The sequence below is a fragment of the Phoenix dactylifera genome, chromosome 9, assembly GCF_009389715.1.
Source record: "Phoenix dactylifera cultivar Barhee BC4 chromosome 9, palm_55x_up_171113_PBpolish2nd_filt_p, whole genome shotgun sequence".
Taxonomy (NCBI): Eukaryota; Viridiplantae; Streptophyta; class Magnoliopsida; order Arecales; family Arecaceae; genus Phoenix; species Phoenix dactylifera.
The window spans coordinates 17,122,285-17,145,529 of NC_052400.1; the positions used below are offsets into that span (position 1 = coordinate 17,122,285).

Below are 23,245 nucleotides of genomic sequence, written 5' to 3' on the forward strand. Positions count from 1 at the left end.
CAACCGCGCCATCCTACGGATCTTCCGAATGAGGGGATGACCATTCTCAAACCGATCCACCCCTCGGAGCCAGTCGATAACCACAGATGAATCTTCCTCAAGGCAGATCCACTCCACACCAAATACCTGCTACAGATAGAACATACTCTTCCATGCTGCCCGTAGCTCTGCCCCAACTACTGTGAGTCCACGCGTGTGCCACCCTCCTGCTGCTAACATCCTACCAAAATAGAAAAATTTTTCACTATGCATTATATGGCCATGAACGCCGTGCATCACAGCTGGTCATTTCTATAATAGTGCATCAAGTTGAGCACCTGATGAATGGGGGGCTATAATTGGTTGATGCATGGTTGTGGTTGACGCAGTCTAGAAAATAACATCACTCGTTCGGATGCATGGGTGTGGGTGACGTAGTCTAGAAAAATTGCTGACCGGTTTTAAGTAAAAAAAAAGGCCAACCGTTAAAAGTTGGTAAAATATAAAAAGAATCCCTCCCGCGAGTTACTATAACGGTTTTATCAGTGAAGTGATGGCTACCGTTCCGCTTTCTCTCCCATCACATCCTATCCCACAACGGGCTGTCTCCTCTCACCTCTTCTTCCTCACTCGTAGGCTGCTTTCGCCGCCGCGTGCCCGCGATTCCACGAGCGCCTCCGGATCAACACCTCCTACCCTGATTCCGGCTACGCCACCGCCGCCGTCCGATTAGTCCGCGCTCAGGCTGCCGTCTCATCAAGAAGGGCCGCTCTCGAAGGAGAAGGTTGAGGTTGCGGGGGACGGGAACGTCGACGGAGTTCTAAACGGTGATACAATGATTTCATATATGACAATGCTGTCGTTCTTTTTTTTTTCTTCTTTGGTATTGCATGGTTTTTGTCCTTGCACAAATTACCCTGGCAGGGAGCATAATCAAAATGACCGTCTGGTGCTGCATCATTCACAACCAAATCAATCCAATAAAGCATTATGGAATACTGGCAGATATGGGACTATAAAAATGGAGGATTATCTTTTTCAAAGGGAGGATGTTGATCCTTCCAGGATTAATGTTTCTGGTGAATCACCTGGCGGCTGGCTAAACAAGAGTTGAAACTTGAAACTTTAGTTGGTAGGAGATCCTGAAATTTCCGGACTGTACTGAAGTTCATTGACTTAAGACTGGCAGTATATTATAATTACAATATTTTTGGTATTATAAAATATTAATGTTACAACATAAAATAATCTATAACAGGTAATAGTTATGTCATTTTGCAAAAAATGGATAGTTTGTTCTAAATTCTAAGCTGTCTGAAAAACCAACCAAAGAACATCTTATCCGGGAATAAGATTGTTGACAGTCGATAGATACTAAGCACATCTAGGCTATTTTCTTATGCTCCCACCACACGCGACCATAGGATTGCTACGTTCGTGGAACGAAAACAACATAAAGTTCCATCATCCACTAGACGTGACATACAGCTAGACAAAGAGCAGATGAAGTATAATCTGATACATATACGAAGAACAAGAAGACAAGCTACCACTGATGGTCCACCTGTGCATTCATATGCATATGCCACTGATTAGAACAGGAATAGAGAGACATAATGCAATAATACAACTTTTTTCTTCAACAGACATCTAGGCAGTCAAGAAACATGTGTCACACACACACGAAGAGACTAGAGAGAGAGAGAGAGAGAGGTGGGGGGGAGCTGTAAACCGAAGAATTGAATAGATACACTTTATTGCTTACATTATTTTGCAGTAGCTGACTCATCAAATACCACAGACAGCAAGGAGAAACATGTTGAATTATTTGGTGCTTTTTATGGTCCAAGTGCTGATTGTGTTTGCATACTTGAAGCCAGAACAGAATCTATAGGCAAGCCCTTAAATCTTCTCCAGTGGTAGTAGAGCCAACTACATGCGCGATCTTGATACTTCCAATGGAGACATATCGTGCATGCTCTGTAGGAAGGTGGAAGAAGTTCATGAATTCATAATAGTGTAATGTATGTAGAAAGCCTAGAACCAACGATTGAATCACAACTCGACTAGTATAATTTGGTATCAGTAGTGACTCCAAGAACCATTACATCAGACATGTTATGTTATTTTATTTCCTATTTATGCAATAATAATGTGAGGAGAGACAGTCCATGTAGGTGTCCAGCCAGCACCTGCCGGTTGCAGGCTTTGCTCCCGACTAGTCTGATTTTTAATAGGGTGCTTGTGATTGTGCAGCCACCTCATGGAGGATTCTTTGTGATAAAATCATCAGTTTAGAAGTACATTTGTCATAAATACGTGCAAGTCATGCAGATTTCAGCAGCTAGTATAGAAATTATTTATTTCTAAGCATCCCAAAAAAATTGCTTCCAGAGGTGGGTGGGTGTACTAAGAGATTTAGTTTATAGTTGCCTAAGACACATTTATAAGAGGCCTAAAAGCAACATAAAATTGGGAGAAGATATCCACATCAACATGTCAATATTTCAGAGAAAATGAACATTCGCTGTAGCTTGAGCAACTTGAGTGGCAGAGTATCCTTCCAGGATTCTCAAGTAAAACTTCGATCTAATAAAAATAGAAAACTGGGGCTCATTTTGCTGAATGCTTAATTTATGAGTGTTTTTTAGGAAAAATTGGCTTGACATGTTCTGGAGTGAAACGTTAAACAGAGAAGAGCAGCTAATGCATAATTATCATACAGAAAGCCTGGTAACATGTAAAGAATACAATGGAATAAAAAATGGGAAATAGCTTCTTTTCTGCAGCCAAATCATCTCAAGTTATAAATGTAGGCTTTAAAACATACGCACAGGAATCGAAAAAGAATTAAGAATAATAAGAACTCCAGCAACTAATAGATACTCCGAAAAAAGCAGGAAAACTGGGAGAAAATATAGTGAAGTGAAGAGGGGTTGGACCAAAGGATGACAAAGTTCATACCAGTGGTAGGCCTTTGTTGGCTCTTTCCTCCAAGTAAGATGATGGTCTAAAGAAGCCACCATATATTTCAGCCCACTTTTTGAGTCTTGAATATATGTAACCAGCTCCAACAGTATCAGCCCAAAACACGATGCCACCCCTTCAAATAGAAGGAACCAAAAATCAAGTAATGTTTGTCAAAATCAATATGAACATAGTAATCCAAAGCCTACATAGAAATCCTAGGCCTACATATGTGCAAAAATATTTGCAGATACAACCAAAGTACAACAGCACAACTAATTAGAATCAAGCATGAATAATGCTGATTGGAACCTGAAAACATAAAACATGGGAGCATTATGCAACACGTTCATGATAACATTTCAACATATTGGTGCAGATATTAATGTGGCAAATTACAATCTTGCTAATTCTGCAAAGGTTTGGAGATCATCGCAGCCTACACCATGGCAAAATCAATTGCAGAATACCAGACAGGACACCAGGCTCCAGAAGCAAAAATGAGTCCTGATGAGCTTAGCAGAATCAGATGCGATTATATGGTGACTACAAATCAACCCTTTCAATGCTGGATTACTGCATTACAAACCAGTGATCCAAATATTCAGTGGAGCCAATATGTGTAAGGAAAAATCAAATAGTTAAGGATACATGCTATTGCTAAGCATGTGCCATGCTACGGATAAGCAATGTGGTTTTTTAACTGACCCATAACTACAAGGCCAAAAAGAACATCCACAAGCCTGTGTGAAATCTATACTTTCCCCTATCCTTACCCAATCCTCACTACCATATGATTTGTCTTTTAACTGCATTTAAGCACTTAGGTAAGTCCATTAATAGTTCAAACTACTTGCTGACACCTTCCTGATATTAACCACTGATAGCAGCTCAACACATACATCTCTGATATCCAGCACAGTGACAAGACTAAGCTCTTGAGGCACATCATCCCCATAGAGGCCACCTTAGGCATGTGGTGTGGTAGGAGTGCCAAAGACATAGCCTTCTGATGTTTTAAAAACATGTGGGTGGCAGACGGCTGATCAAGGGGCCACCTAGTGCCTAGGTGCCAGATTGGTGCCTAAAGGTCAAGAAAATCCAAATTTTCTAAAATTAAAAACAAATAAATAAAATGAAAACCTAAAAGAAATGGACTAAGTTCAACACATGAAACATAACATATTAAATAAAATATGGCATGTCAATTGGAACTATCAACTAGGCAACATCCACTGTTAACCTACAACATGATCTCTCCTCCATGCTCAAACAAGATGCAAAATTTTAAGGAGGGCACCTTGCCTTGTAGCCTGGCCAAGGTGGGCCATCTAGATGTGAAGCCAAATGAATTCATTATCACAAAGAGAATTATATGGCTCCAACCTAACTAGGTATAAACATTAATGATAACAAGCTCTTTTTCATTCTATGGTTATAGTAGTATTTTAAACTTGCTCACCTGGCCCAAACCATTTTTTTCAATGCCCTAGTCATAGGTCATTCATTAAATACTAGGTCAACTATGGCTGACTGATCCACCGCCCCTTTTCCATCTCCATATTCTCAATGTCCAGATTCCAAAACCCCCATCCTTTTCAAGACATAAGAAGAGAAGAAGAAAAGAACATGAGGATAGAGGAAGAAAAGGAGGACAGGATTTAGCCTAAAGCCCTTCTCACAAACATCTCCAGCTCTCCTTCCTGGATCTTGCTATGGATCCCTCTTTCTCCACAGATCTGGCATTGATTGCCCTTATCCTCCTTAGATATGCGATGCTGACACTCCTCCTTGCATCTGGCAATTCTCTTCCTCCACCACCCAAAATCTGAGATGGTGGCCTTCTTCACGGATCTGACGAGTTTGGCCTGAAACCTTGCCAGACTGCCCAGATCCAACATGTCTGGTGACGACAATCTCTCTTCTCTACATCCCATGTGGACCTCCTCCCAAGATGGGAAATTGAAGAGGAATTGATCAGGAGAGGGAATATTGATCTAGCATTCTTTATTTATTTATTTAACCCTAGCATGTATAAAGCGGTTGGACCCAGTAGTTCAAACAGTTGAATTATCTGATTCACTGGGCTGAACAAGTTATATAATATTCCATCAAGTCCACTCGCTTCTGCCTTAAACACTGGTTCACTGCTTCTGCTTCTGCTTTTGCTTTAGAAAATCATCAACACTATAATAATAACTCAGCCAACCAAGACTGACCACCAGATGAGGTCTAAATCAGGTCGCACTGAGTTAAATTTTAAGGGAAAAATACATGATGTTTTACAGAAATGTAAGACCTGATTTGGACCCTAACATGATCCATGATAGTTTTGTAATTTGTGACTAGTTACTTTTCTGTCAGCCAATTTAAATCCTTTTGTTGAAAAATACATCTTTTTTCTTTAACAAAAAATTCAGGGTTCTGGAAAAAAGTTGAAGACCTGATTTGACACCAATGTGATCCATGGTGGTTTTGTAATCTGGAACTAATTAGTTTTCTGTCAGTCATTTCAAACTACCTTTTGTTGAAAAATACATGTTATTTCTTTAACAAAAAAGAGGGTTCTGGAAAAAGAAAGTTGAACCTAATAATAATTCAATCACTCAAAATTAGTCAGACATGAAAAGCAGGTCTTATCCCTTCTAGGTACTTACCTGTATCTCGGGAAACCCATTCCAAGAACAGATGCAATATCAAGGTCTGACGCTCGAACAACAACTCGTTCATCCATCACCCTACATGCCTCATTCACAGCTGGAAAGAAAACCATCTCCAAAATTTCTTGGTCACTCACAATTATAGGCTACAAGGAATATTAAATCATATCAGGCAAACTCCAATCACAAATATACAGGTTTATGCGAATAGCAACAGAAGAATAGGATGACAAAAAACAAGTGAAACCTTTCCACCAGGCATGACATTAGCACGCCTTCTAGATTCCTCAACAATAGCTTGTATGCTAGGATCAGGTTTTGGTTTGCTTCCCTTTTCATGAATGTAGAAACCCTTCCCGTTGCTCTTTCCTGTCGGCAAAAAGCTCCATGAAATGCAATTTCCATAGATTGGACTCTTGAGTGGAAATGTAAAGTTGCAAGATCCAACATACAGGGAAATTAAGATTCAGTTCTTACCATTTCGCCCATTTTCTACCAACAATTTTACCAGATCAGACCGAAACATACGACCCCTGAAGGCGGAATCATATATTTCCCCAACTGCGAAATGCAGTCCATATCCACCCAAATCCTGAAGTCTGTCAATGCAATTAAACACAGAATTTCAACATAGCTGGAACATCACCAATCAATTAGAGATCAGGTACATTATTCCACATGGTGCTGCAGAACCCACCAACATAGAATATATGTCAGGAAAGGTTAGTCTGCTGCATGGGACAGAACAGTTGATCTGGATCCCTAGAAGAATGCATGTACACAACCTAAACATGCTGCACTCGAAATATGGGGAAGGATACTTATTCTACATACTCTCCGTCAGTTTCTTTCCTTGGAACTACTACCATCACTAACAAAACAATGGCAGAAACATTAGCAATACATATGCATCCTTTGAAAATACAGGGCGCCATGTCAAGTTCAAGACCAGAGTACTATTTATAGAGAGAAAAGGACAGATGCCACCACAAACATATGAAACAAAGAATGTGTATAACTGAAAATACTGAACAAATGAATGAAAGCAAGCTAGAAGAGTAAGTACTACTTTGCAATGTAATGACCTCATGAGAGAGGAAATGAACTGACAAATACCAATTTCATCCAGACCCCCCTTTGCCTCGAGCACTGTACAAAAGGTAATTTGTTTTATTGTAGGCTAACCTATCATAGTACATAGCTAGTTTTTTTAATCTTTCATTGAATTCAGTGGTTCCTGCTTATAGGTCTACATGAAAGAGACAAAAATGAAGCAGAGGTGATAACTAATGGAATGGGATAACACATTCATCTGCCAAAGAAGCTAGGAAATGCTTGCTTTTGCACATGTGCCTTTAAAAATCTAATACAGAAGATGAGCACAAAAAAGATACCACTAAATAAAATGGCAAGAGGGAAAAAACCTGTGAAATCAAAATAAAGCCAAAAAAGGAAAGAGTGCATGAAAGAGTACATAACCAAAAAGAAAGCAAGATGGAGAAAAAGATTGATAGGGTAAATATATTGAGGATACAAGTTCAATTTATTTTGTAAATTCCAAAAGGAAAACACCTTTCTTTCAATAGTACTGATAAATAGCAAAAGGACAAATAATCTCAGTAGATGAAAAAAACTTTATCTTCAATAAAGTTTTCTCTGGAAAATAAAAGATAATGATCGGTCCTCTTCCATATCTTCTACAGCAGATTATTAAGAAAAACAATTGCTATCTCGTTTTCTTCTGTCCATCTAACATCATTGCAAAACCAGTATGATGGGTAGAGAGAGCTTACTGAAAAGGGCCCATTGGCATGCCAAAATTGCTGATCACTCTATCAATTCTGAACAGGTCAACACCTAGATGAACCAACATATTTGCTGCTTGGTTGTATGGAAAGAATGTGCGATTAACTGCAAAGCCAGTGCAGTTTCCAACTACAACAGGGACTTTCTTTATAGTCTTCCCAACTGTCATGAGATCAAAGATTACTTGTGGAGATGTCTTCTCTGTCCGAACAATTTCCAGGAGAGGCATCAAATGAGCTGGACTGTTCATTACATACCTCATCAGTACAAAAATGATGTTTTCCAATTGATAATAACCGCATGAAGTGTGCATAAAAATTTTGGCGCGATCCCAGTATAACTCACAATGGAGGTGTATTATGCAAATGATACGAACTCAGATAGACTGATCTCAAGTTTCTTTGCATATTCAGTTTTAAATGTGTAAGACACAAGAAAAAACACAAATTTCAAAACAAAGAAGCTCATTTAGTGGTTGAGAAGAGATGCTTTTATTTAACACTCAAATTTGAAGTGGTTTGACATTCCCGCGAAACTAAATAACAGATTACATGAATCAAGAAAGAGTGTTGTGCAGTAAATAACTTACTCTTCCGCAAGTCTTTCGTTAGTACCATGGCTACTAATGATAGCTTCTCTCTAAAACAGCTCTGGAACTACTTGTAAATGTTATATGCATCTAGAAGATGCACCACTAGCTTGTATAGAGTAGAAGACAAGCTAGGCACCGTCTAAGGCCCGCCCTATCATGGATGTAGCTTGAGCTTGAATTAAAAACTTGAGGCCAGCCTATTCCAGCTAGACTCAATCCATTTAGAGCCCAACCATGCGAAAGACAATGTTACCTGGACTTGCACACTGCCAATTTAAAAACATGCTGACATGCATCGACATAATGTCAGGCACTTTAGATACCGAGGCTCTCAAACTGCAGATTTTTAAGATCAGGATCAACCTAAAATCGAAAAGACTTGGCTGAAACCTGGCGCCATGGGCCTCTGGGCCACCTAAGAAGCCCATTACTAGCCCTATTTTGACTCTTAAATTTGGATAGAGCATTAAAAACTTTTTAGTCATCTAAAAAACATGCTTAATACTCCTCCAGTAATATTTTGAGTCTTTTAAGTCATGAATATGTGAAACAAAAGCATAGATTAGTTACTTGAAAAGCCATTGTTCTTTAACTTATCATCATGTTCCTTTTCCAAACCACCTTACTTATTACTTCATCATATAGTTTACTACTTATGGTCAATTAAGGTTTCCAACAAATCTTGGTTTCTGGTATGGTACTTGTCTATTAAAATGAATCACCACTGATCTCTTAAGTTCATGACCTGAAAAAATGTGCCCCCAGAATCCGATCTTGAGAATGCGTTCTCTCTCCAACAATATTCAGATCAATCGAGGACGTGTTGGTTGCCAAAATGCATGTTGGAGGACACAACTTCTCAATATCAGCAAATATTGACTGTTTTAGTGAAACACTTTCAATAACAGCCTGCAGAACAAAAAAAGAAAGCTGTTAAAAATAGTTTTAGAGAAAGAATTTGGCAACACAATATAATAATTAACCACATCACATAATGACTGAAAATAAGAACCTTTAGCTAGCAATGCTTCTGTAACCTACGTAACCATTGTAACAAAACCCAAATTTCTGAAAGGTCTCTGAAGTAATATAGCTGCATATTTCATGTACACTGATATTTTTCAAGTTCTGAAACTGCTATGATTTAAATTTTAAACAGCCTCCATATTAAATCTAGCAAGCCAACAGGGTCTCTTGAACTATAAACAGAACGCTAACACCTGAAATATATAAATAAATTCAGTAATAACCGATAGAAGATCAGAAAATTATTTGCTATGATAAGTAGGCTTCTTTCATTCCATTTCATCAAACTATGAACTTGAATACAATTATACAGGAAAATTAGATGTAAATTACAGTATGAATAATCCAATAAATTGCCAGGATTAGTTGGAATTGAAACCTCTATAACCATATCAACATGCTTGAACTCTGAATAGTCCAATACACCCTTAAGAAGTGATAAGGCCTTATTCATCTTATCCTGTGTCAATGAGCCTTTCTTCATTAGACCTTCAAGATTGGCTGCAAGCAATAATATGGGCAGAAGTTCCTTAGAATAATGAACAGAAATCTGCATTGCATTTTAAAATACTATTGCTGGATAATCCTCTGCTGCAATCCTTACAGCTAAGGATCATAAACACACTACTTCGTGTAGAAAAATAGTTGACCTTAATGAGAGACAATTTGCATTTGGTGATAGTAACAGCAGAAAAAAAAAGGGAGGAACCATTAAGGTTTAACGCTTTACATACACACCTTCTATCATTTTCAGTCCCTTGTGCAGAAATTTGGAATCAATTTCCTTGAGAATGACAGATATGTTATTTAGTATAAGGGTGGTAGCTATGCCAGAACCCATTAAACCAACACCAATAACAGCAACCCTTTTTATCTGCCTAGGTCTGAGTCCAACATCAGTAACATTAGGTACCTGTCCAGACAATCAAATGAGTCCCAACCCAGATTCCCAAAATATTCAGACAAGCAAAAATTCAAGCACAAGACAAGATGATGACAAATAAAGCATATAGAATTTATCAATTGCATTGATAAGAAAAAAATATATAGATTTTTCAATTGTATTGATAGAAATAAAGCACATACATCTTACTAAAGAATGCTACATGCTGTAAAGGAAAAAAAAGGAACTGGAACACAGTTGAAAAAACAATGCATCTCAAGAAGAAAGATATGAGTTTTTTAGAGCGAAACTAAAAGTGCTTTTCTAGCACAAACTAGAAAGTGGCTTTTGAGAGAACAAAGGAAGTTTCGGCCACAACTATTCCTTTGAAACTGAAACTGATTGGTTTTGGCTGAGATCAATTCAAAACTGATCAAAATTTTTGGTGTGGTCTGTTTTGGCTTGGGAAGGCCTGCCTAGGCCCGATCCATTTGACCGGCCCAATCTCAGCCCAAAAGGGAGGCAAACCGCGTTTACCCCACGTACCAGCCGACGAAGACTCCTGAGACCTCTCCGGCGGTTTCGGCAGGGATGAGAAGTCCCAAGGTTGCGGAGACCCTAAGGCTCCTCTACAAAAGGCATCCCCTCCCCTCTATAGTCTTCCACCAATGATCATCGAGCCCCTTTCTCTCTCTTTTCCCAAGGTTGCGGAGACCCTAAGGCTCCTCTACAAAAGGCATCCCCTCCCCTCTATAGTCCTCCACCAATGATCATCGAGCCCCTTTCTCTCTCTTTTCTCCCTTTGAATTCACAGTTACCCATCTTCATGCCCGTCAGAGATCGAGGTTGGAGAGCTCGCCGGAGCCAATGTAAGCCTTCGTTTGCCTCATCTTTATTTTTCCCTTTGATAGATCTTTCCACTGGTTGAGAAATCCACTAGGAAACGGTGAAGAAAACCCCTCTTTATGCATCCCCTGTTCCGACCTTGTTTTTCTTCTTTCCGACAACCGCCACTGCCAGCGTTCATCGCCAAGGCTTCGGCCATTATCCCTGACCAAATGCCAGAGCCCCAACCGCCGGCAAGCTGACTGGTGCTTGGATTTGATTGGATCAAAGACCCCCCGCTCAACCCTTTTTTGGGTTGAATCCAACTGGCCCGCCGCTCTCCGCTGCCCGCCACCGCCACCGGCTACTTTCTCGCCGAACGACCATGATAAGCCACCAGTCCGCCTCCATCCTCTGTTTTGCCAAGAAAGAAGAAAAATGAGAAGAATAAGGAGAGAGAGATCCCATCCTTCTCTCTATGGACCCCAGTGAAGGGTCCCACCTTCCTATCCTATAGATCCAGGTTGAATACCCCAAAGAGGCCCTGAACCGCCCAGTTGCTCGGGCAACCTATCTACCAATTTTGTAGTGTTCCTAAAACCCACTGATGAGGAATCATGTTGAACGACCTTGACCCCGATCGAATTCGTACCGCATAATTCATTATTCGGATCGTCTGAGCCTAACCCACCCGAAACCGTCGAATGCCATCATCCGGCTAATCGTCCATATTGCTTATTATTTTAATTCCATTCAAATCATTGAATAGAAATTAATGTCGCTTTTAATATTTTTAAATAGATTTAGCAGATTCGTCTAGCAAAATATGACAGTCTAAGGCGGAAGAGGTAAGTAGATCTTGCACTCCTTATTATTTTTTAAATTATCATATGTTCTATCCATATGATATTGCTAATAAAGATGTCATGTTTTTCTTATAATTATGGATCAAAATATGTATTATGAAAATCGAGCTTTATTATGAAAAATGGATCCATGAATGTTTTAAATAAAAATAGCTTTATTATGAAATATGAATCTGAGCATGCCATTTAGTATTTTTCATCTATTTACGCGTATGTTTTAAGAAAAAGATATAAGTTTTCTAAAGGCTCTGAGATAGATATGTATGACCTTTAAAATTGAAAAAGATCGACATCCGAAGCTAGCATCCATACGAACACAGGCCCTGCCAGCGGGTATAAAGTTGGCATACGAAACATAAATCTATGTCGATTACAAACATGGCCCCTATCACGAGTACAAAGTGACCATAGCACAAATATTTGTGAGCAAATATTTTGAATTATGATATGGCTGGCAAAAAATGATTTATGAATTTATTTACAATATAAACTTGGAACCATGTTTATGAAATATTGATAGTTTATGTATGCATGATTGGCTTTATGACTTGTTTTTATATATTATACCATGAAATGCTTTATTTTTGCAATATCTCTTATTTTTTTAAATAATGCATTGACATGAAAAAACTTATGCTTGATTCGGTAAAGTAGTGTAAGATTTATTTACTGAGCTGTATAGGGTCAATAGGAACGAAGGATGGTCCAGATTTGGAGTTCGCGCTAGCAAGCTTGGCAATTTTATAAAAAAAAAATTAGTATTTTAATTGACTATGAATTTGTAGTTAATAATTTTCTGAATATTAAAGATTATGGGTTTGGTATTTATGTTTGAATTTAGACGCTCTGAACTAGTATTGGTTTTATTTAATGGATGATGAAATTGAACTTTTAATTATTATTTTTTTTTGTGATGGATTTGGAAGCTAAGATGTAATGGTCGGCTTCGTGTTATCGTGGGTTCCACCCCTTTGTAATATGGCTGTGTTTGTCCTAGATTTAGGGCATGACATAGCTGGTTTCAGCCAGTTAGGGTTAGTTTTAGTTGGTTCTGACGGAGTTTCAGCAATTTCCATCAAAAGCAGATTTGTAGCTTTCATTGCTCGAAGCTATTTTCAGCAAATTTCAAATGACACATATGATATGCAGCAGATGTAAATTGCATGTACCAAGAGTTTGGAGAGGGAGACAAGATGAGGGTTTGAGCCAGCGTAACAAGGTTTCCATGAGGAACCCTAAAAAAACTGCATGCTGGAAGGATAGGTCCCTACCATGTCTTGTAAAGGATTGATGCAGATGCTTATGATTTGAATTTTATTAAAATAGAATGGATTAGGTAGATTGCAAAGACATAAGGTAGACGGCAAAATAGTGACGAGTTATGCTGGGTCCATGCATGCCCTTAGAAGGGCATCCATTAACCATGGTTTGAGACTTTCTTTGATTATCCCCTCCTTATTTAACATGCCATTTTTTGTTTTCACAAACAAATAAGCTCGCCCTTGCTATATCAGTTTAACATTTTGAAAGAAAAAAAATGCTAGCAATGTTTTTACATTTTGAAAAAAAATATTAGCATTTTTTTGCATTTTCTAAAAATAATATTTTGAGAGGGATCACAATCAATTCAGATTATATACCAATTATTTTTTTGTAATCGTTATCAAAATGTTATAGAAAATAATAGCCATGTGGGAAAAAATAGACAATGAAAAAGAAATAAAGAAATTGAAAGCACATAATCAACAAAACTACCTTAGAAGTTGCACGTTGTGCAAAAAAGACATGGACAAGCCCCTTCGAAGTGCTTGATAAAACCAACTCCTTAAAAACCTTTGCTTCCTGCAGATAGAAAATCAACGTTAGTACATTATAGTTATACAGATATAAAGCTTCAGCACCTCATAAACATGATCAAGAAAAATTTTACATCATAAAATCTAGTGGACTACACTGAAGGACCGATGTAATAGAATGGAGTTTTCTTTTTCTCTCTTCCAAACTTGAGAGACACTGAAGTCCTTCAGATAACATTGCTTTCATGCCAAGGCAGAAAGAATATGGAGTTACCTCATGGTAACTCATGATTACAGGACAGACATAACAGGCTACAAAATCAGCAGTATGTAACATTAGGCTCTGAAAATGCATCCTCATTTCAAACACATCACTTGATATCGATCGTTATTCTGGTTATCCATGTAGGATAGAAATTCTATATGTTCTGTCTCTTGTTTAATTGAAGGTTAAGGTTCCTGCTGAAATATCTGCCTTATATAATAACAAAAGTAGAGAGAGCTTCCGCTGTTTCATGCTCACCTCATCTAAACTCTCACCCAGAGCTATTCATTTGACATTTTGTTGATCAAATTTCCAATAAGCACTAAATGGAACACATAGTGGAAATCAATTGCTTGAATTCAGATGATCACACATTACTAAAGAATGGGCCTACAATCCTGCTCGCTTCATGCATCGGACTCTAGACAATGCTCTGCATTGCCTAATACTGCATGCTCATTATCATGGCACGTAGAGGAAATGCACACTTACCTTCAGAACACCAGCATATCCTCCAAAAACGACGCCTTCCTGAATTGCATCAAGGCATACTTGGTGCTGTGGCATATTTGGAGCTATTCTCTTAGCTTGTTGCCTAGCAACTTTCAATATTTCATGCGCTTCAGCAAGGGAACCAAGTCTGTCAGTTCGACAAAGAGAGTTAATCCAGGGTTTGCATCGTTCAGCAATTTCTAAAGCCCAAAGTCGTGATATCTTTATCAACTCTTCAGGGGGGACAATGGCATCAATAAGGCCATACTCTTTCCCTTCCTTGGCACGGATTGACTTTGATAGCTGCATGAAAATATTAGTAGCGTGCCTCATTATCAATTTTAAAATATTTAAGATAGCGAACTTTATGGATGTGAATGAAATGCTTAGAAAAAACAAAAAGAAAGGAAAATGTCATGTCAAGATTAATTCTTCAACAGCATAGTGTCATTTTCATTATTTATTAGTACATGCTCATTGAAAATAAATCAGTAGACTCCATTGTGCCAAGTTTGAAATGCAAAGAGGTGAACAGGAAAAGGCATAAAAAAATAATCAACATCACAATGGAGTGGGTTCACCTTAAATAGATGTCACAAAAACAGATTAGTTTCCAAAAAATTACAGGCATATTTAGGCTGTTAATGAAAATCATTATGCAAGGTGATTGGTTGAAGTGTAAACAAAATATACTTCCTTTAAGACAACAAATCTCCCGGTGTAGGTTTTGCTGTGTCATATGTTGACCTAGAAACACCAGATCTTGGAAATCCCACTGTCTAACCATATGAATGTCACAAATTAAACCACAAATCCTTCTCAATTCTCAGAATATATATCAAGGGCTTTAGCATCAAAATGGCCCCATTTAACCTTTTGAACACCACGAATTAAGCCACATACCCTTCTTGATGCTCAAAAAAACACATATTGAAGGCCTTTCTCAAAACAATTCAACTAAGTTGAGACTCCTTTTAACTTTTAAAAAAAGTAGATTCACTCCACAGTATGAAGAACACAAGTACAGTGGGGCACAGCAGAAGTCTGTAAATCATGACAACTGATAGAGAACCTCCAATAGGTTCAGTCATGAGCTAAAACATTGATGATCGACCAAAAGAACTTAAAAAGTTTGCAGGGAAATGTAATTAACCATATTTACAATGATGGAGTTGTGTAGCAACAAAAGGTTGATACCAAACCAAAAGGTTAGCAAGATCCTCAACTAAAGTGGGACGACCATAATTTACTAAATTTGGAAAACAAGGAAAGCAAACCACAGTTATTAGAAGACCTGATGCCCAATAATCCAATGGTATTGGTTGCTATTACAAGTTGTTACGTTACATCATATGATAGGAAACCATCCAGAATAAACGTCAAACTTTCTTATATTCATGGCCTAGAATATGGTGATGTCTAGAAGAACACTGACAGTGTTAGGACTTATTTTACAAAGTTCAAAGGCAATACAAAATACAAAGGATCTAATCACCTGATCAGATATTGAATAGGCACAGACATAGATGATCTTTTAACATTATCAAAGGAGGGTTTATAGCAGAGCACAGGCCTCACTGTCTATTTCAAACTTCAAAAAATGGTAAATATGTTTGTTTTTGAATACTTTAGTTAGGAGTCATGATAGGAGTGTTTTGGAATTTTCTGAAAAACAGGCACCTGTCTAATAGTTGGCAGCATCTTCTAGTCATAATTATGCCAAGATTTAGGTGGAAGAAGAGTAGAAGGGCATCAACTTCCACAGACGTATCTGGTAGTTGCATTGCAATGTTGGGAAATCCTATTTCAAAGAGAGCCTTAAAGTCAGTAAAATTATGTTTTAGAGGATCCTAGTAGACATAGTTCCACAAAGATTCAATGTGAAACCTAAAAAGTGACTGCTATGTAAATGAAAAAGAGTGGTTTATAGATCCAAATCACCTAGATTAACTACTAGCTAGGAACACAGTTTAAGATTTAGGGTTCAATCCAAAAGGGATGAAATTGCTTACTCTTCAGAAGGATCGCTGCTTCATCTAGTAATAATTATTTTATAATGCTATCTCCAACAGAACCATAAGTTTCATAATAATCTTTAATCCTAAATCACACCCTTCAATCTCATAATTACTCTACCTATTCCCATGTAATAAAACCTTAAGTTTTCGACATTATCCTCTCAATTTTCATGTTATAGTCATTAGCTGCACTTAAATACCATACTCTGTTTCTTTAAGATTTTATTTCGAGCAATTCTTAGTTTGCAGCATGAAATCCACGTGAAGCTGGGCCAGATAATTTTAGGTTCAATCTGATAGCAGCCAGTCCCACGAGTAGCCAGCCCGAGAGCAAGAGCTTAGATAGGGAAATATGACAACCGAGAGATCAAGTATTATTGTCTGGTTTTGGAATGCTAATTGAGACCAATAATTTTCAAAGTAACCAGTTTTGAAAGCAAAGCAGAAAGATAAAGGACATCTCTAACAAACAGAGGCAGCTCAAACTCCACAAGCAGAGGGAAATGATGAAACAAATGCACGAATGCATATGGCTTTGTTCCTATGAGTGATCTGAGGTGAGAAGAAGACATGGAGATTTAAAATCTTCCTATTTCTAAGTCAACATGAAGCCATTATTACTTGTTTGGAGGATGCTGAGCATTTGTATAAAAAACAAGGTAAGGGTACAAAAAACATATATTGTTGATATTGGTTAATGGTATGATACCAGAAAAGAAGAAAACTTCTTGGAAAGCCACAATCCCATGCATACATTGCATGCATACATCACACCATTAATTTTAAATATCCACAAAGCTTCTTGTGGTCTGGAATAAGTAAAACTCACCAGCATCATTTCTATAGCCTTTGACAGCCCTACAAGCCTTGGTAGACGCTGGGTGCCTTAAAGTGATCAGTCTCCAAGTGAGATTATCATTAGTAAAATACACAAACAAAATAAATCACACTCAGCTCCAAGGATATATGAAAGCAACATTACCTCCAAAACCAGGAATAACTCCAAGAGTCAATTCTGGTAATCCAAGTTCAGCTTCAGGAGAAGATATTCGAGCATGACAACCCTAAAGAAAATTAACCGCCAGAGTTTTGAGAACCTATTCCAACAAGAATGGTCAGACTGCAGTTTGTACAGAGCACAGACCATTGCCAACTCCAAACCACCACCAAGTGCAAGTCCTCGAATAGCTGCAACAGAAGGCTTCTTGGCATCTGTGAAAAAACAGTACACAATGATTACAAATCCATGAAATAAAATCTTCATCAATGATCAGATTGAGCATCATAAAGACTTTTTCAAACATTAGCAACATAAAGAAAACTACAGAAGCACTAGCAGAGATAAAATGAAGACCTTCAATTATATTCACCACAAGTTCAACAGATACGTCTGGTAGACGTGATAGATCTCCTGCAAGGGAACAATTGCCCAAGTAAACCAACAGTGGTGTTCCAAATTAGTCAAATAAGAATTATCATAATCGTGCATTCGCAAAGGATCTCATACCCGTCTTGTGGATTTCAGCTAAAACATTGATATCAAAACCACCAGAGAACTTGCCCACATCGCCTTAATAGCAGATTCATGTATCAGCAACCATGCAAGATAAATTAGTCAGCTTGTTGCTTGCTGTGATATTTTGCTAGGATTCACCACATCAAATTAAAACAGGAGATAGCTAGAACATTTCATCAAGCCTATCTTTATAATAAAATGTCTAAGTGTCAACCTACACTCCAATAGTCAGCTACTAAAAATCATGATCTTGATCAGAAGACCAATAGGAGAAGTCCGCTGGCACGAGCTGGACTCTATCAGAAAGCCTGCCGTGCTTAAGCTAAGATATCTTTCTTCTTCCGAAACACGTTTGAAATTGTATAACTTCTGAAGTGGTGCACATATTTCTCTGATTTTGTTACTGTTTGACAGAAAGGAGAGATTCATGAAATCATTAAACATTTATGTTTCCTTACAAGACCTTTTTGTATGGATATTCTTAGCCAAAAATCTCCTGGCTATTTTTCTAATAAGCTTTAACCTTTACCAAAACTTATTGCAACAATCTGTTCTTCTGCGTAAATTTCTAGATTAGAAATAAATCTACAAGAAGAAAGGACTTCAAAGTATGAGACCATTCATAAGTAAAAGGAGATCCAAAAATAGTTTTATAATGTAAAGAACAATCTCTGATGGTAACGAATATTCTCAGGGACAAACGACAGAAAAAACAGCATACATACAGAACGACAATAAAAGATCCACGAAGGAGTATGGGCACTGCTTCTTTAGCATGACTGAAAATTTTAAATAACAGCTGATTAAATTAATTGAACTTTTTTAACTTTAGGTGAACTAGACTAACTGATAGAAAGAGGGGAGAATAATGCAATTGGATATCAGGAAAGCCTGAACCTCTATCAAGAACTTCAGGGATGACAAATGATGGAAGAGATACTTAACAACATAAATATTCTCCTTAATGTTCATTTAACATTCATCTTTGTTTTCTACAATTATAACAGTCCTTCGCTTCATCAATAATTATTGACGCTTTTTTTATATGAATAAGTGGAAAGGCGCCCGGAAGGGAGGGGCACTCATGATACTTTATCAGGACTAACAGCTTAAAAAGTTTATTCTTTTACGGGTCAAAGAGAAAATACAAGAACTTTTGACAGAGAACGCCTAATTAAAGTAAACAAGATAAACAATGCACCAAAGATAGAACTAATCTTCAAGAAAACCCTAGAAAACATCAGAATCTCACCTGTTAACACAATGGCCTTGACGTCATCTCTATTCATCGCTTCGGTGTACTTCTCCTTCAATCCAGCAATAACTACACCAAACCAATGTAATCCCAGTCCAAGAACAAGTGAGTCCACAAAAAAACAAAGGGAAAAACTGAACTATTCAATCAAGGAAACCCTCAATTCAAGAAAAAGCGTCCCTCGAACCCAAATTCAAGAAAACAAAGGGCACAATACGGTTCGCAATTGAAGAAACCAACGAAATGAGAGAAAAAAATAATCAAAGAATCAAAGGAAACGAGAGAAGCGAATCAGAAAAAAGAAGTGATCGGAATTACTCATGGGATGCAACGCATTGACGGGAGGATTGGAGATGGTGATCACCGCGACTCCGTCGCTCCCAACCTCCATCGAGACCCGAATCCCCGCCATATCTCGTCTAGCTAGCTAGGGTTTTCGACTCGAATTCTCGGGTCTCTACCGATCAGCAGCAAGAGACCACCTCTTCTCCACAAAGCCGGTGACAACCGGGGCCAATTACTCGCTCGGCGAGATATATTTCCCAGGGACCGCCTGCGCGGCAGCCTTTTATTTGGTGCCGAAACTAACTTCGGCTAAATCGTGCGAGTCTACTACAAGAAATTCACTTATAGAGAACCAACAATCGATCACGACCGCACGACTGATATCTCCTGCCCGATCCCGCGTAACCGTGGCGGTCTGGATTGATTCCTGGTGCGAGTCGGAGACCTCGCGTTAATTGCTCCGCTGGAATACAAACACAACCGTCGGATCGTTTCTTTGAACGGCCAATAGATGCTTAGAAAGCCAGAGCCCAGCGATAAGTGGGAGGTATTTATAATCGTCCGCGGAGCAACGTACCGGAGCCTGCGTTGACGTCGGGCGCCAACTTCATTCGTATATATTTAAAAAAAAAAAAGTTAAAATACGAGGGAGATTAAGGGTGGAGATGATCGGCTGAAAGGTCCATTTCGAAAGGGACACGATTCAAAGCAAAAAAAAAAAAAAAAGGGACACGATTCACCGAGTCAAAACGTCAAAACAGGCGTTTCCAAGTACACGCGGGTACACGCGGCATCCGACGGTTAGGAACTTAAGGTGTTCCGTGCGACAGTTCGTGTTACTGATCTGTGGCAGTACCGTATCGTGAGAGAGCAGGAGAGGTCCGAGAGGATCAGAGGATAAAGGTCGTGGAAAGGCGTCCGAATCCTTAGCTCTTTCCGATGAAAGGATTAGGTGACGGCGGTCATGATCCTTATGTCGTTGCCACTTTGCTAAACAGAACAGGGGAGATGGGTTCAGCAGATAAATATTATTTGATCTAAGGTATTTGATGATCTTTCAAATTAGACAATGTCTATAGAAAAGTCAATGGAGTTACAAATTGAGTAGCTTCATACGCGACTAACCATTCTGACGATGCTTTTTTTGTTAAAAAAAAATGACATATCTAGTACATTCTGAAATATGTTGTATTTTAATTATTATTATTATTTTGATACATTCGTATATAATTTATCATTTTCAACCCAAAAAAAAATAAAGAAATGCATCCTCAAGTCAATATGGGGCTTTGAGATTCGTGTTTGGACACCATACAGACAGGTTGGTTGAGCTTGTGTTTCATCATAGCCTGCAATAGGACTAGAGTTTCTGCAGCATCACAAGCGCAAGACATGCCAAGAGGGATAAAATATGTGAAATATATGCGAAAAAGAGGCCTCACTCTGAAGCTTCAATTATAAAACAGCCGTACTTGAACAGTACTAACTTGTAAAAATAAATAAAACCTAGAGCTTGAATCAATGTAGGCTAATTATTTGTCTTGTTTGTGTGGTGTGGGACTTGGTATTTGGTTGGTACCGTAGCTCCGCAGGCATAAATTAGATGGGGTTGGTGCATCCAAGAGGACCATCACCTTTGTATAGCTTGCTATTATTCCATCAGCCGATCTAGGAGGGAGGAAAAATAAATTAAGCAAGGGACAAAGGTTCTATTGGCCCACCCATTTATCATGCTCTCGTAGGACTTGAACCAAAGCATTGATAATTTAGTCATCTAGGACGTGTTGGAACCTAATACATAATCTATGCTCGTTGGTGCTTCCGAGACTTGGTTTGGTTTGGTGTAATTTTTCTGGAGTTGAAGGTGGCTAGGAACCTCATCAACTTTTGGGCCTTTCACGTCAATTGGAGAAGAACAAGTCTTAGAATGTGCCTCCGCCTATCTATGATTTTAAAGTAGACGAGTGGGATCTTAAGAACTTGCTGATTTATTTCAAGTAAACATGGTGAGATTTCTTTTTTTTTGTGCTGGTAGCTGACCTTAATACAAAAATTGTTTTAGCAAGTGGGCCGTTCTTTGAAGCCCTTTCATCGGAGAATTGCTTCTTGTTCTTCACTTTTGGGCCTTATATTTTTGTATTAAGGATCCATTTGGTTCGCTAGAAGAGAAAGGAAGAAAATATGATCAACAAAAAAATAAAAAAATGCCTCGTATTTGATTAAAGCTTTCAAAAGAGAAAGAGATGGAAAAGTGCTTGAATAAAATTTTTACATTTCATGAAAAAGAAAAATTCATGTTGGATATAGAAAAATCAAATTCTCATTGATTGGAAACTAAGACATTTTTTTTCCAAAAATGCTGTTAAGCTTTTAGATAAAATTGGACAAGAAATTTTTTTTTTATTAAGGGCATGGCAGATATTTTGCGTATAACTTTTTAAGAAAACTAGATACTCAACCCAGCATAAATCACTTTATAATGATTTTTACATGGCCAACTAAATATGCAAAAAAAAAAAAAAAAAAAAAAAAATTGAAGCGTCATATATTCAAACATGAATTTTATAAAAAAAAAAAAATTTAATTTAAAAAAATTCTGCAAACCAAACAAGTCTCAAGAAGGACTGGAGTTGAAGTTAGGCAGCCAACCTGCTTTGGGTTCGCAAAGATTCTTCCTTATTTTATGCCCCCGCTCTAAAGAGGATACAGTGAACATTACACGTTAGCGAAGACTTGCATTTGGCTGGCGTTTAACAAAAACTCGACCTAACATTAACACTGTTTAGCGTCATCCGGTTTCCTGTCGGCATCCACCAACTTCTACAAGTTATCGACTTCAAAAGTTTGCATCCGTACTATATATCATGTACTTTTGACCTTTGCTCAGGTTGGTCAAAATTTCTTGAATCTTTTTTTTCCACAAACCTTTTCAGTTTTCAAATGAAGGTGCAACCACCGTGGCCGCAGCCACTGAAAAGCATCAAGGAGAGGGAACCAGTCCATGCAGGTTGAAGAGACTCATTTTTTTAAGGCTTTGCTAATAATATATCTTCTGGTCCTAGGAAGGGAGGATAAGTAGCTGGGCAGCTTGCAGTCATTCAAGGTCACTTACCCAAATCCAACTGTATCCTAAAACTAAGGCTTTACTAATAATATATCTTCTGGTCCTCGGAAGGGAGGATAAGTAGCTGGGCAGCTTGCGCTCGTTCAAGGGTAGTGTATCCAAATCCAACTATATCCTAAAAATAAGAAGATCCAGCATGAACTGCTTTGAAAGGCATATGTTTCAAGCAACAAAACGTTAGATATTATTTAAATTTCTTGATCCTATATAAGTATTCATGATCTACCCAGCAAATAACTGATATGAGACTAAACATATGTCTGCACGGGTCTTCACATACTCTCTCCATTTAAGCCCCGACGTTCTCGTCAAGCTAAGGGTTCAAATCTATTCAAATTTAATCACAAACATCATGAACGACCCATGGTCAGCTCCAATGGACCCGTGCTGTAGTGTCTCCTAGTCCACATAAGTTATGGGTCGGGTCCGCTCTGATATCATTTATAACAACCGAAAACTCCGCCTAAAAAAACTAACCGAAAGGTATTATTTAGGTTTATTGATCCGGTATAAGTACCCAAGATCTATCCAGCAAATAACCGATGTGGAACTAAACATACGCCCCCACGAATGCTCACATAATAAATTGACGATCTCTGGTCAAAATCTTTACAAATTGTGCCATGCAAATGCTTATGCGCATTAATATAATTATTGAGGCCTAGAAAACGAGTTCATAACATAGCAACTATTGTTCAGAAGATTGCCTGCACCAAAAGGAAGATGTCACGGAAAAGAGAACAAGGTCCATAGAGTCTTCGCACAAGCAATGCGATTCATGGGAATTTTTGTACCACAAGGTCTGCCGATTATCCAGACCTTGATGTAGAAACGCAACAGATACCAGTTCGTTGAAGTAGTACCCAATTTATATGTGGGCAAGTGAAGGT

At 38.2% G+C, this 23,245-nt stretch overlaps 1 protein-coding gene across 2 annotated transcripts; it reads right to left on the reverse strand.

The window, feature by feature from the left end:
* Nucleotides 1–1,150: 1,150 nt before the first annotated feature.
* On the reverse strand, nt 1,151–19,493 carry LOC103715010 (peroxisomal fatty acid beta-oxidation multifunctional protein-like). Of its 2 annotated transcripts, XR_605327.4 has the most exons (19): nt 19,265–19,493; nt 18,944–19,015; nt 17,683–17,745; nt 17,530–17,586; nt 17,320–17,387; nt 17,158–17,239; nt 17,005–17,060; nt 14,158–14,460; nt 13,360–13,446; nt 9,769–9,943; nt 9,410–9,531; nt 8,750–8,913; nt 7,400–7,654; nt 6,084–6,205; nt 5,854–5,975; nt 5,604–5,752; nt 2,944–3,082; nt 1,745–1,959; nt 1,151–1,543 (listed from the first exon to the last, which is right to left on the reverse strand). XR_605327.4 is itself a non-coding variant. In XM_008802540.4 (18 exons), the coding sequence occupies exons 1-18, from the start codon at nt 19,356–19,358 to the stop codon at nt 1,912–1,914; spliced, it is 2,178 nt and encodes a 725-aa protein (XP_008800762.2). In that variant the 5' UTR covers nt 19,359–19,493; the 3' UTR covers nt 1,594–1,911. The 2 variants fall into 2 exon arrangements, 1 of the variants encoding a protein (XP_008800762.2); XM_008802540.4 differs by lacking the exon at nt 1,151–1,543 and having other exon boundaries at nt 1,594–1,959.
* Between the last annotated feature and the right edge of the window lie 3,752 nt (nt 19,494–23,245).